The 12,887-nt window shown below is 57.0% G+C and overlaps 1 protein-coding gene across 1 annotated transcript in view; it reads right to left on the bottom strand.

The window, feature by feature from the left end:
- ATP13A5 (ATPase 13A5) overlaps positions 1 to 12,887 on the bottom strand; it is a 39,480-nt gene that overhangs the window by 4,995 nt on the left and 21,598 nt on the right. Inside the window, exons 14-24 of the mRNA XM_077347901.1 lie at positions 11,993 to 12,143; positions 7,687 to 7,773; positions 6,969 to 7,125; positions 5,623 to 5,740; positions 4,860 to 4,984; positions 3,536 to 3,699; positions 2,615 to 2,737; positions 2,337 to 2,416; positions 1,606 to 1,648; positions 636 to 745; positions 203 to 299 (exon numbers count right to left, since the gene is read on the bottom strand). Of these exons, the coding sequence (XP_077204016.1) occupies positions 203 to 299; positions 636 to 745; positions 1,606 to 1,648; positions 2,337 to 2,416; positions 2,615 to 2,737; positions 3,536 to 3,699; positions 4,860 to 4,984; positions 5,623 to 5,740; positions 6,969 to 7,125; positions 7,687 to 7,773; positions 11,993 to 12,143 (1,255 nt within the window). The remainder of the gene's footprint in view (positions 1 to 202; positions 300 to 635; positions 746 to 1,605; positions 1,649 to 2,336; positions 2,417 to 2,614; positions 2,738 to 3,535; positions 3,700 to 4,859; positions 4,985 to 5,622; positions 5,741 to 6,968; positions 7,126 to 7,686; positions 7,774 to 11,992; positions 12,144 to 12,887) is intronic.

The raw sequence follows: 12,887 nt of genomic DNA, 5'->3' as shown, positions 1-12,887 counted from the left end.
TTTCCTGGAGGCTGGACTGGTGCAACGGTGGCTGTTTGTGGGTCTTTGTAGCCCTTCAACCCCCCCCCCACCATGAAGCAACGCCCCTTCTGGGGGCACCCTCCAGTGGCTTGAGCCAAAGCCATGGCCCCCCTCCCACCACAGACTGAGGGTCAGCTGGGAGCTGCTCTCGGCTCTTCGGGGAAGGCAACCAGGCACTCACCCAGTACAGCAGCGATGTCCCCACGAACTGGATCAGGGCGTAGAGGGTCAGGTATTTGAACACCGCAAAGGAGGACACGAGGGAGGCACGGCCCTCTCTGCGGGAGGAAGGGACAGGCTCCTGACGGGTGGGGCCCCCGCTCAAAGCCCCCCCACAGCAGAACAGCCCAGGGGGAGGGGGAGGGGGAGGGCTTGGCCTGGTGGGCGTCTGCCAGTTGGGCCCCACTGGGACTTGGCCACGTGGCCCCTGGCAACACAAGGGGCGGGAAGAAGAAGAGTTGGGCTTTTCACTACCCGAAAGACAAGCTGCACAGTAGTTGGGGTTGAGGGAGCTCTGAGAGAACTGTGACTGGCCCAAGGTCATCCAGGAGGCTCCCCAAAACCTTCCTGTTCCCCCCACGGGCTGAGGCTCCCGAGAGGGAGGGGATACCCACCTGATCATTTCTGGTACACACTGGATGTTGGGGGTCTGCGAGGTGAAAGGAGATGCCACCGAGGCCTCCTGCTCAGAGAGGGAGATCCCGGCATGGGCCATTTTCAAAGCCTGGAAGGGGACAGGAAAGACCATGAAGCAGCATCAGCCCCCTGTCAGTCCCCTGTGGCCGGTTAGGAAGGAGCAAGGGCCAAGTGCAGGGGCCCCTGGACCTTGCCTGGGCTGACAGCTCCAGGTTGAGAAATTCCTGGAGATTTGGGGGGAGGGAACACATTAAAAAAACCCAAATAAACCCGTTAAAATAAAACAACAAGATGGTGAACAATAATAATTTACATGAATAAGCAACCCTATCCACACTGGGTTGGCCTGTCCAGGGCGCAGTGCCGCATGCAGCTTCCCTGGTCTCTGGATCGGGGCCTCCACCAGAAAGCTTCTGCTGTGAAATCTCCCTCACCAGACCCCCCCCCCCCAAAAAAACATCTGCAAAACAACAGATTCGGGGAGGGGGGGGGCTGGCTGGTCCAAAGCAGCGGCACCTTGAGGAGCAAGTGAGTCTGTGCCTCAGCAGCAGGAATAAAGTTCTGTTGGACTTCAAAGGGCCACCGGCCACTCAACATTTCTCTCGTGTCTGAACCTCCAGCTCCCAGCTCCAAGGCACACCAGGGAACAGGCGCATTTTTCAAACCCCAAGTCATTAATCCATGCTATTGGCTGGAAAGGGAAGAAACCCTTCAGCCCTATGTCCCCCAAACCCCCCCCCCCAACGCATGCCCCTTTCAGCTGCACCTGCCGCTAAAGTCCTGACAAACACTCCGCTCCAGGTGCTAAGAGAGGGCTTCACACACAGCTTGTTGCGTTCACAACGATTCCCACAAATCCATTCCCCACCACCGACACAAGCACAAGTCTTTTGCAAAAAAATATCAGCCCTGATAAGCCCCCTGGGGGCAAGCTGGAGGGCCACCTACCCCACAGTCATTGGCTCCATCTCCGCACATCCCCACACAGTAACTGGCAGAGAAGGGAAAAAACAAATCAGGCAATCATTTTCAGTACTGGAACCAGGCATCCGGCCACACACACACACACACACACCCTGGCCTGGGAAAGCCCGCGTAGAGCAAGTTACAATAGTCTACTCTATTGTAGAGTTGGATCCATTGCATGGATCACCGTGGCCAGGTGGTCTGAGGACAGCTTAAGGTGCTAGTAGCCAAGCTACTAGCTGCGTTGAGCAGGGGGTTGGACTAGATGGCCTGTATGGCCCCTTCCAACTCTATGATTCTATGATTCTATGATTCTATAAGCCTGGTGCAGCTGGAAAAATGGCGCTTGGGCTACTTCCATGACCTGAGCCTCCATAGACAAGGAGGCATCGAAGATATCACACCAGTTCATATCTGGCATAAGAACCTGCAGTTTAAATCTGCATGGAGATGCTGGGCATAAACTGGTATAACATTGAATTCACCACTAGAGGGAGCAACACACTTGTGGAACAGACCCCCCCCCCCCCCTGCATGCAATGTTCAAGAGAAGCAAATGGAAATGTGGGAAAGCCCCATTCCCGTAGGGAGGCCTCTGCACTCAAAGGGGCTCGAGAGAAGGACTTGAGCATGAGCCAGAGAAGTAGGGGTGACCCAGGGCTCCCCACCCCCCTTCCCCTCACCTTCCCCTCATGTTACAGCAAAGAACCTACTTCAGCTTCTGGAATTCTTCCACCAGACTGGACTTCTGCCCTGGAGACATCCTGGCAAAGACTGTCCCGTTCAGGAGGACCTGGGGGAGGGCAGACAGGGGACTGGTCCCTTCCAACTCGGCATTTCCATGGGGCTTTGCAAGCCCTAAGTGGCAAGAGAGGCCTGCCCCCGTCTTTGCAGAGGCTTCATCCCAAAGCAAGCACCATGAAGGAAGGAAGGAAGGGGGGGGTCTCCCACAGCCAGGGTGTTCCCTGCCCCCCCCCCCGCAAATGCTTACCTTTGGTACCAAACTGCTGAAGTGCTTGATGAGGGCCTCATAGGATTTCCCGTCCATGGCAAAGTGGAACTTGGTGCCCGGCCAGCCAAGCTCAGCCTCGTCCTGCATGGGGATGCGGAAGTCCTGGAAACCGGGTGAGAATTACTCCAGGGGCAGCCCCTGCTGCTAGCGGGGGGAGGGGAGGGGAGAGAAGGGGCAAGGGGGCTCTGGGGACGGGGCTCCTAGTTCTGGCAAGAGGGATGTACGAATAGATCCCACAAGGAGCAGGATTTTGTCTCCTGTGGATTCATGTTCAGGAGCACCTGAGAAACCAGCAAGAGTTTCTGCCGTCTGATCCAGAGCCCAAGCCCTCCTCCTCAGGTCCCCGCCAGAAGGGAGACCTCTGAGTGCTTCTATCCCACCTGAAGGGCCCCTTAACTAGCTCTCCTGCTGCAAGCCGGCATGGCTGCCCTCTGGAACATGAGTCCACTGGACCCTCTTGCTCGGCACAAGATGCCTGCTGCCCAAGTGGCTCCCTCTGGCAGCTCTCACTGATGAGCCTGGGGTCTGTGATTAGAATCGTAGGCTCATAGAGCTGGGAGGGTCCACAGAGGCTCTCTAGTCCCACCCCCTGCTCAGTGCAGGATCAGCCTCAAGCATCCTGGCTAAGAGTCTGTCCAGCTGCTGCTTGAAGACCCCCAGTGAGGGGGAGCTCCCCACCTCCTGAGGCAGCCTGGATGCCTCCCCATGTAAGCCAGGGCCAGGGCATCAGCAGGACAATCCTCCCAGAAATCTCCCTCCTCGGGGGGGGGGGGGGGGAAGGAAACATGGCCCCAGACGTCCCTTCAGCTCCACCCCTTCCACGGTCTGGAAGTGTCCAGTTTGTAGTGTCCCCGGGAGTGGCGCAGGGTGCCCCATGACCTCCTGGGAGAGTGGGCTTACATTCCCTTCTCCAGTGGGTTGGTGTTTGTCTTCCATCAGCTGCCAGGTGACGGACGCCGGGGTGGATCCCTCCGGTTCACTGGCTTCCACCAGGATCACTTGGCTGGGGCTGGACAGCATCCCGCAGTTCCTTGCCACCGTGATGGCCGTCTGCAGGTTGTCGCCTGGGAAGGGCAGGGCTGGTCTCAGCTGCATGGCCGGAGCTGGGCTGGAAAGTCGGGCCTTCCCACCCGCGCTGGCCCAGGGCAGCCATCCCACAAAGAGAGGTCTGACTCCCCAGCCAAGGAGAAGGGGCCTTTGTGGACGGACACTGATCCAGTGACTAGTTGGCTCCCAGCAACAAGCCTGGGCCCTGATCCTGAGAACTGTGCTGGCGCTTCTTCACGCCTGGGCTGGGGGGACGTGGCAACTGCACCTTGAGCATCAGTCATCCACAACTTCTCAGACTACATGGGGATGCCCTTGAAGACTGTCTGGAAACTGCCCCTCCATCTCAGGCTTTACCCACTCCTCCCACCCACCCCCCCGGCCCCCCAAAAAGAAAAGGATCTCCAGGAATTTCCTGACCTGGAGAAGGCAAGGGGACGGGCATCCATTTCCCCTCCATTCTGGCCCCCTCCCCCAGTCCAACCCTGCAGCTCTTGCAACTTTTGCTCCAGAGCTGCAGGTTCTGCAGCAGAGACACTTCCTTGAGGCCTCCAGGCTGCCCGTTCCAAATCTTTGGGTTGTGCCATTAGGACAACGTCTGAGTCCAGTCAGGCACCTTGAAGAGGGGAAAAGTTCAATTCTGCACAGCAGCAGGCATGTGCATAAACACTTGTGGCCAGAACAAAAAGTTCTGCTCTAAAAGGCAGCCCTGCCCTCAAAGAGGCCAACACCTGCATCTCTGCCTCCTGTGCATTTTTGGAATGATGCTTCTGGCTCAATTGCAAGTGATTCTGGCATCATCGGTTCATGTCCTGCAGCATCTCAGGCTCCGTGTTTCCAGGGCTACAAGTTTTAATTTGCCGGCAGTCCCATGAGACTGCTCTGACCACAGCTGAGATAATGACTTCCGCTTTTAATTCTTCCTCTCTCCTCGATGGCCAGCATCAAGTTTACCTGCTGCAGGGACCCCAGGGCAGCTATCGGCAGGTTCATTCTCTCTCAGGTGCTAGCTGTGTTTCCACTTTTGCCCTTTATGTTACAAATCTAGATTTGTTTTTTAAAAGTATCCGTGAACGTATTTCAGATTTCCCCAAATTCTCCTTCTTTTCCTGTGGAATGGGGGGTGGGGGCTTTGCAGGGGAGCCTCTTTCCTCTGTCTGACCATCCCCCGGGGCACCTGTAACCATCACGGTCCGGATGCGAGCTGCCTTGAGTTCCTCCAGGACGGGTCTGGTCTCTTGCTTCAGCCGGTTCTCCATGACCAGCAGGCCCAGGAGGGTCAGGCCAAATTCCACCTCCTCCCTGGGGCAGGGGATAAAGGCAGGTTACGCTGTGAGCTTGCAGGGCACCGAGAGCCAGATCTTGCCTCCCCGGCTCCAGCTGCGCCCCCTGTGGCTCCTGGCAGCAGCCCAAGACCCCTGGCCCCTCCAGAAAGGAAGCAGAGGCAGAGAGCAAAACCTCTCCAAGGGCACCGATGGACCGGGGACAGTGGAGGCTCAACACTTCAGGGCCGTTGCACAATCAGGTCCCTCCGGTGCCATCTCCTGGGCTAGAAATGCCCCTCTGGGCTGGAAGCAGAACCCGGAGGAAGGAAGGTGAGTTCCCTCCAGGCCAAGCTGGATTTTGGGGTCACCCTGGGTGGGCAGGTAGTTGTGAGTGTCCTGCCTTGTGCAGGGGGTTGGACTAGATGACCCCGGAGGCCCCTTCCACCTCTCCGCTTCTAGGATTCCCTGCCCCCAAAGGCCCCCCTCACCCCGCTGGCCGTCCCCTGCAGAAGTCTGGCTGGACACACAGAGAAGGTCCCCGGGGAAAGGAGAGGGGACTCCTTGGGGGCCCATTTGTGCCCAACCCTCAGCCCCCGCTGGGCAGAGCTCTCGCCTCGTGTGGCGGGCCCCCGACGGGCTCCTCCTTGGCTACGGGGGCCTCGGGGCCAGCCGCACCTTTCCAAGCCGTCCAGGTCGGGGTCGGTGCCCAGGGCGAGGGCCTTGTGGGCCAGAGCGATGACTCGGAATCCCTGCGAAGTGTACAGCTGGAGCTCCTGGAGGAAGTGCCTGGGAACTGCGGAGGGGAGAGAGGAGGGCTGAGTGCCATGCTGCACCCGGGCAGGGCCTGTCCCGTGGGCACACCAGTGCTTGCAGGCCCGCCCTCCAGGGTGAGCCCCCTCGCAGGGAGGGAGCGGCTGTGCCACAGTCTCTCTTTCACCCCCAGCAGCAGCTGAGGAAGCCAAGGCCCCCGGCACTCCCCTCTCTGACAGACCAGGGCAGGGAAACGTCGGGACTTCTTGCTAGCCAGCGAGTGAAGTAGAGGAGGTGCCACCCTCTCAGCAGCAGCAGCGTTGGCATCTTTGCCCTGCTTGTCTCTCACTTGAGGAGTCTCAAAGCGGCCTCCAATCGCCTTCCCTTCCTCTCCCTTGAAACCGGCCTGCTTCTGCCTTGCTGGCCCAGTTCTGCCCCGTTCTGGCTGGGTGCCAACTCCAAAAAGGGACTCTGGGTAACACTCACTGTCACCAACTGGCTAAAGTACAGGTTCGTACCTGGGAGAGCCAGGGCCCCTAGATGCCCCTTTGCGGCTGCATTTAAACCCCCCTGAACAGGTAAGTAAGCAGGCCCAAGGGGGGGGGGCAGAGGCAGCTCTGCAGGGGCCCCATTTGCACAGCAGCCAGGCCAGGCCAGGCCATGCCACGCCCCCTGTTGTGCCTGCTGCCAGGTGCCCTTTGGGGAGCAGACACACCTGCTTGCAAGTGATTGGCAGCTGCTGGCAGGAAGTCCTCTCGCCCGCCCGCCCGCCCGCCCATGAGCTCCTGTGACTAATTGTCATGGGCCCCACCTGGGTTTCATAACTGTGGGCGTTCTTTTACACCCAGCTGGGCGTGCTCCCCTCATCCATATCCAGCACCCTCGTTTGCCAGCCCCACACCCCGTGGAAAACAGCGCAGAAGATCCCGAAAGCGCTCCGGCCGTCCAGAACAAACACAACTTCCCTGTTGCCTCAGGGAAGTTGAAGCCTTGGCAGGCGTCAGCAGCCAGAGGGCAAAAGGGCAGCAACAGGCGGGCAAGGCAAGGACGTCAGAGCCCCTTCCTGTGCCTCACGGGAAATGTTTGCGCATCCCCCAGCGCCCCCATGCACATCAGAGCACAGCTGGGCCGGGCAGCGTGCCCTCCCCATGTGCAACACCCCCATTGTTCCCCACGCCCCCCCCAAGTAGGCCAAGGTGCCCTCGCCTGCACCAGGATGGAACCCACAGAGCCTACCCCACCTCTGGGCCGCTTTCTCCCCCCGCCCTTACCGCTCTCTGCTGTGCAGAAACCAGCCACCATCTCTGGGGCTCCTTTCATGTAGAGGTCGTAAGAGTTCTTCCCGAGCTCCTGCGCAATGACAGACATCCTCTGGAGAGAGGAGGAGAAAGGAAACTGGTGCAGGATCAGGACCCCTGCCACGGAGACCTGCAGGGGGGAGGGGGAGAGGAGGAACAGGGAGATCTAAGTCCACGATCTGCAGGCAAGGGCTGGACTCGTCTCTTCTGCTTTGGGCGATCTGTCTTCTCCCCGATGTCTTCTTCCTGGGAGTTAAGGTCACGGGGAGAGGCCTCCCTGGCTGTCCCACCAGTCTGGCAAGACAGGGCCTTTTCGGTGGCAGCCCCACAATAATGGAACAACCCCCCAGGGAGCTGTGCCTGGCCCCTTTCCAAGATGGTATTAGTTAGGACCGCACTTGATTAAAGTAGTCCTAAATGGTGACTTTAAATTTTGGGGTTATGTTTTCAATGAATTTCAGTCTGTGTGCTTTATCTATGCTGGTGAGCCTCCTAGAGCTCCACAGGGAAGAAAGGCAGCAAACAAATGTTTTTCAGATGGCTTTCCTCCCGAGAAGTCCCACCCAGACGCCCCAGCAGTCCCAGTTCCTCAAGGCACTCTCAGACCACCCCAGTTCCCAAAGCTGCTTGGGGACGTCTGAAAGGTTTCCCTCTCCAGCTCAGGCTTCCCAGAGGAAGGCTCTGCTCATACCTGGGAAGCATCTTGTCCGGGCTTAACGACTGTGCACTCCTCGGCTGGGCTGGTTTGACTGAGCTCTGGGCCAGCCTCTTCCAGTCCCTGAAGCCAATAAAGGAAACCAGCATGGGCATCAGTGAAGGAAACCGGAATGATTTCCGTCTCCTGGCAAGGCTGGGGCAGGGGGGTGGGCTGTGTGCGGGATGCAGACCCAGAGGGCGGCCAGGAGGCGGGGGGGAGGGGCTGGGTTTGGGCAGCTCTGGACTCTGCACATCCAAATCAGTAGGCAGCTTCTCAGGAAGACCCCACCCCAGGCCCAAAGGACAAGCCCTCTCCTTTGGGGCAAATGCCTGGAGATTGAGGGGTGGCCCGTAGGGATGCCAGGGCCTGGGGAGGGAAGAGACCTCAGCGGGGAGCAATGGCAAAGGGACGACCCTCCAAAGCATCTGTTTTATCCTGGGAAACTTGGTAGTCAGCTATAACGCCAAGAGTCCCTCTCAACCCCTGCTTTCTGCTCTATTCACAAACTGCTTTAAAATTGTATGGAAGTTAATCATAGAATCCTAGAGGTGGAAGGGACCTCCTGGGTCATCTAGTCCAACCCTCTGCACTATACGGGACACTCACAACCCATCCTGCATAGTGCAGGGGGTTTGACTAGATGACTCAGGAGGTCCCTTCCAACTCTATGATTCTAACCCTCTCGCTCCTCCACTGTCACCTGCCACCCCCTTGAACCTTCACAGAATCAGCCTCTCCGTCAGATGGCTCTCCAGCCTCTGCTTAAAAATCTCCCAAAATTCTCCCATTGTCAGAACTTGGGTTTGCGAAGCACAAACATGGCAAAATGTATGATGTATAATTCATGATCACCCAACACAATTCAGTGCTGGTGAGTATCAATGCTCTCTGTTAAGATACTAATTGATTAATCTGTAACAAAAGGTTGGATTAATGTATCCATTAGGAATTAGGTGATATTAAGCATTATGTTGGGGTTCACATGAAAATATTACCTTAACATTGTATATTTTATGTAGGGAGAAACCAGTGAGGAAAGTTCCTATATTGAAACTCGTCCTGGTGACTCTTTCTCATTGAATAAATCAGGGGTAGTCAAACTGCGGCCCTCCAGATGTCCATGGACTACAATTCCCAGAAGCTCCTGCCAGGCTTCTGGGAATTGTAGTCCATGGACATCTGGAGGGCCACAGTTTGACTACCCCTGGAATAAATCTTCACAAAAATTGGTTTTTCATATCGATTTCATTATTCAGCCTTGTGTGATTCTTATTTTTCCGGCTTCATACTCCCACTGTATACTGCATTGGTCAGACTCCACCTGGAGTACTGTGTACAGTTCTGGAGGCCTCACTTCAAAAATTACGTGGACAATATTGAGAGGAGAGTGATGAGGAGGATCCGGGGCCAGGGGACCAAGTCCTAGGAGGAAAGGCGAAGAGGAATGTTCAGCCTGGGGAAGAGGAGGCCGAGAGGGGACAGGAGGGCTCTCTTGAAGTAGATGAAAGGTTGTCACTTGGAGGAGGGCAGGGAAAGATTCCTCTTGGCAGCAGCAAAGGGTTTAAACTATGTCTAGAATGATACCAGCAAGGTATCAGGAAAAAAATTGTTCACAGTCCGAGTAGTAGGCTGCCTCAGGAGGTGGGGAGATCCCCCTCACTGATCATCTTCAAGCAATGGCTGGACCAAGACATCCTGGATGCCTGAAGCTGAGCAGGAGGTTGGACTGGATGGCCTCTATGGTCACTTCATACTCTATGATTCTGATTCTATGATTAGGCTTGGGTCTCTCCATTTGCTGATTTGTAGGCATGTAGTCTGCTCCTTAGAAGGCCAGATCCTGAAGATGAAACTCAAATATTTTGGCCACCTCGTGAGAAGGAAGGACTCCCTGGAGAAGAGCCTAATGCTGGGAGCAGTCGAGGGCAGAAGAAGAAGGGGACGACAGAGAATGAGGTGGCTGGATGGAGTCACTGAAGCAGTCGGTGCAAACCTAAATGGACTCCGGGGAATGGTAGAGGACAGGAAGGCCTGGAGGATCATTGTCCATCTTTCTCAGTAAAGATTACTCTCTTTTAAAGCTCAAAGCACTATGCCTAATCAACAAAAGTAACTAGTTACTGCATACTTTCAAAATGCTCTTTTATTCTGCATCTCTGTTTCTCTGGAAGGACTCAGGACTGAGCCAAGTCCAAAAGTCCCAACAAGACCCCACTTCTTTGTCCTATTTCCCCCACTTGTAAACGTTTCGCTTTAAGGTAACTTCTGTTCCAAATTAGAGTAACTCTGATGGACATTTAGTTGTTGTTGCTATATCATTTGTTTGGATAAGGGATTTACTACTATTTGTCTGGGATTTGGTTTGGCATCTGCTAGTATTTGCGTATGATAACCCACCCACGCCCAACACAGGCAATAAACGCCATACTCAGACCATTATAGTGGGATTCTGTTGTCCTTTTTGCACTGAAACTGGCAGCTCACCGTTTCCCACTCTGTGCACAAACACGCAAGATAATTCTCCGTGTCAGTCTGGCCACTGGCTCACGTGCCACTGGGCTCGGCCACACAGTCAGTGGGTCAACCCGGCTGGCCACAGGGCCCTGGGCGGAGGCTGAAACTCCAGGAGGGCATGGAACGGGTGTCTGTCCTCAGCCAAAACCCGGGCAAGAGTTACGCCCTTGAGGATTAAGGAGGCAGCCCTTTGGCTTCTGACTGTCCTCAAGAGCCCTTTCAGTTGGCACCCGGACGTGTTGCAGCAAGTGGAAACCGCAGCCTTGGAATTCTGACAGCCTGGCAGGGCCCCGCCCTCTCGCCTGACAACTCCACCCGGGTGCCAAAAGAAACTGGACTTCCCAGGTGCAGCTCAGGTAAGACTGACCTCCTGCCCTGTCCAGCAGCCCGGGAATCTCACCACCCGCATCCCCCTGAGCTGTGGCTCCAAGAAGCCTGGTCAGTCTAGGGATGCCAGCCTCCAGGGGGGATCTGGGGATCCCCGGGAATCACAGCTGATCTCCAGACTACACAGATCACTTCTTTGAGAGAGAAAGTGCCATGTCTTGCTTTGGAGGGCAGAGGACTTTATGGCTTTGTAGCCCCACTGGGGTCGCTGTCCTCCCTGGGCTCCCCCCCCCCAAACCTCCAGGAGGTTCCCAAACCGGACCTAGCAGCCCTCCCCCCTGATTTCCTGCCAGGGGGGCCCAGGTGCAACCCTCGGTGCACGAACTGAGCACATGTCAGCCGGCACATCAAGAGCCTGTTCCCAGAGGATGCAGCCCAGGAGGGTGTCCTTGGGATTCCCCCCCTCCCAATACACACACACACACACACACACACAGAGGTTTCCATAGCGGGGCTGGGGCAGCTGCATTCTCTCCAGGAGATGTCCCCGCCCCAGGGGGCCCTCCCAGCACCACCCCCATCCCCCTGCTGCCCTGCGGCTGCTGGCCCAGCGGCTGCCTCCTCCTCCCCATGCCGGGCAGAACCGTCAATTCCTCTGAAGATGAAACCAAAGAAAAAAGAATCCAGAGGCTGAATATTGTATTATATGGGAGTGGCAGGATATAAATAAAATAATACATTTGAAAACTGCCTCATACATGTTTCCCAAAAGTGTAAAAGTGCCTGCATGTTTATCAGGGCATCTTCAGAAGTGACCAAAGAGAGTTCCCCTGTTCAAAAGGAAAACTTCCTCATGGATTCCTTCCTTAATACTGGCGACTGCTCACAAAGGCAGATGATGGGAGACTGTCCACAGCGGGGGCTTCTCTGTGAATTAACCCCAGGCCCTGAGAGCTGGAGGCCTTTGGGATCCTCTGAGAGAGAGATCTGAAAAGTCTCCCATCATCGGCCTTTCTACGCAATCGCCATGATCGAGGAAGGAATCCTTTTGAACACGGGAACTCGCTTTGGACAGTTCTGAAGAGGCCCTGATAAACATGCAGGCACTTCTGCACTTTTGGGAGACGTGTATTTGCGGACCCTTTCTTTCTTTGGCCTAGTCCTCTGTTGCCGTGGCAGGGCTCTGCAGTGTCCAGCCCTGCACCTTGCTTGCTGGGGGGCAGGGGAGGGAGGGAGGGTGCGCCTGGGGTATCCTCGAGGCCTGATCTCCGGGCCTGATCCTGCACGGCTCTGCTTCTGCTCCAAAGTCTGCCGGTGCCCATCACCACACCCCTCGCCCCGGTCCTCACCTGGAGCCTCACCCTCTCCCCTACCTGACCCCCAGCCCTGTGCCAAGGCCCCAAAGAGAGGCAGCCGTGGCTGGGAGCGCCGTTCTCTTCTCCTGCCGGAGAGGACTCACCCAGCCGGTGCCCTCAAACATCTTCAGGTCCAGCGGGTCCCCCTGGACCTTCCCGTCCAGGACCAGCAGCGAGTGGCAGGTGGCCATGGCTTGGCACAGCGGCCCCCAGGGCAAGGGCAGGCCCGAGGAGAAACGGTGAGCTTCCTGGAAGCTGAGAGAAAGGAGAGGACGGGTGTCGGGCAGCGTGGCCAGGGGCAGAGTGGAGTCACACTCCAGGACTCCCTGTGAACAGGTGGACTACCCTGGCTTAATCTAGGGATCGATGCCTCCTTGGCCCTGCTCCCGGCCCCACTGAAACTCAGGGGCACCTGTGGGGCAGCAGGGCCAGGCAGGTAGCCCCAAGGCCTGGCCTGTAGTCAGTTGGGGAGCTGGCCAGGTCCACTGGCTGGCTGGGGGGGGAGGGGGGTTGGGTGGAGTAGCATGTTCAGTAAACTTCTCTGGAGCCATCATCTCCCTGCCCTCTGCCAGATGGTGAGGGACGTGGGATGGCCTTCTTCTCCTGCCCACCCATCAGGCACCAGGAGGAGGGCGGGCCCTCATGAGAAGAGGCTTTGCTGCACCTGGACAGATGAGGGCCTGGGGGGAGGGGGAGGGAGAGGGCTTCGTCCCTCCCTGGGAAATGGGGGCCCGGAGCTGCAAGTGTCTCTCGCAAGAGGCATTCACTTGTGCAGGATGAACAGAGGCAGCTTCTACTGGCTGGCTGCCTCAGGGCAGGGTCGTGGCTCTGGGGCAGAGGAGGCAGCAGCCCCTTCCTGCCCAGCCCTGTGGCCAAGGCTGCCACTGATGGAAGTCCTGCCCTGGCTCCGAGTTGGGCGTCTCCGGCCAGGGCTCCTCCAGGCTGCACCGCTGACCACTCCCCAAATCCCAGCCAGGACTCAGCGGCAGAGCCTCTGCT

Source organism: Paroedura picta, chromosome 8 (assembly GCF_049243985.1).
Source record: "Paroedura picta isolate Pp20150507F chromosome 8, Ppicta_v3.0, whole genome shotgun sequence".
NCBI classification, from domain to species: Eukaryota; Metazoa; Chordata; class Lepidosauria; order Squamata; family Gekkonidae; genus Paroedura; species Paroedura picta.
Note: the sequence above shows the minus strand (reverse complement) of the source record. Positions and strands in the feature narration are given on the sequence as shown.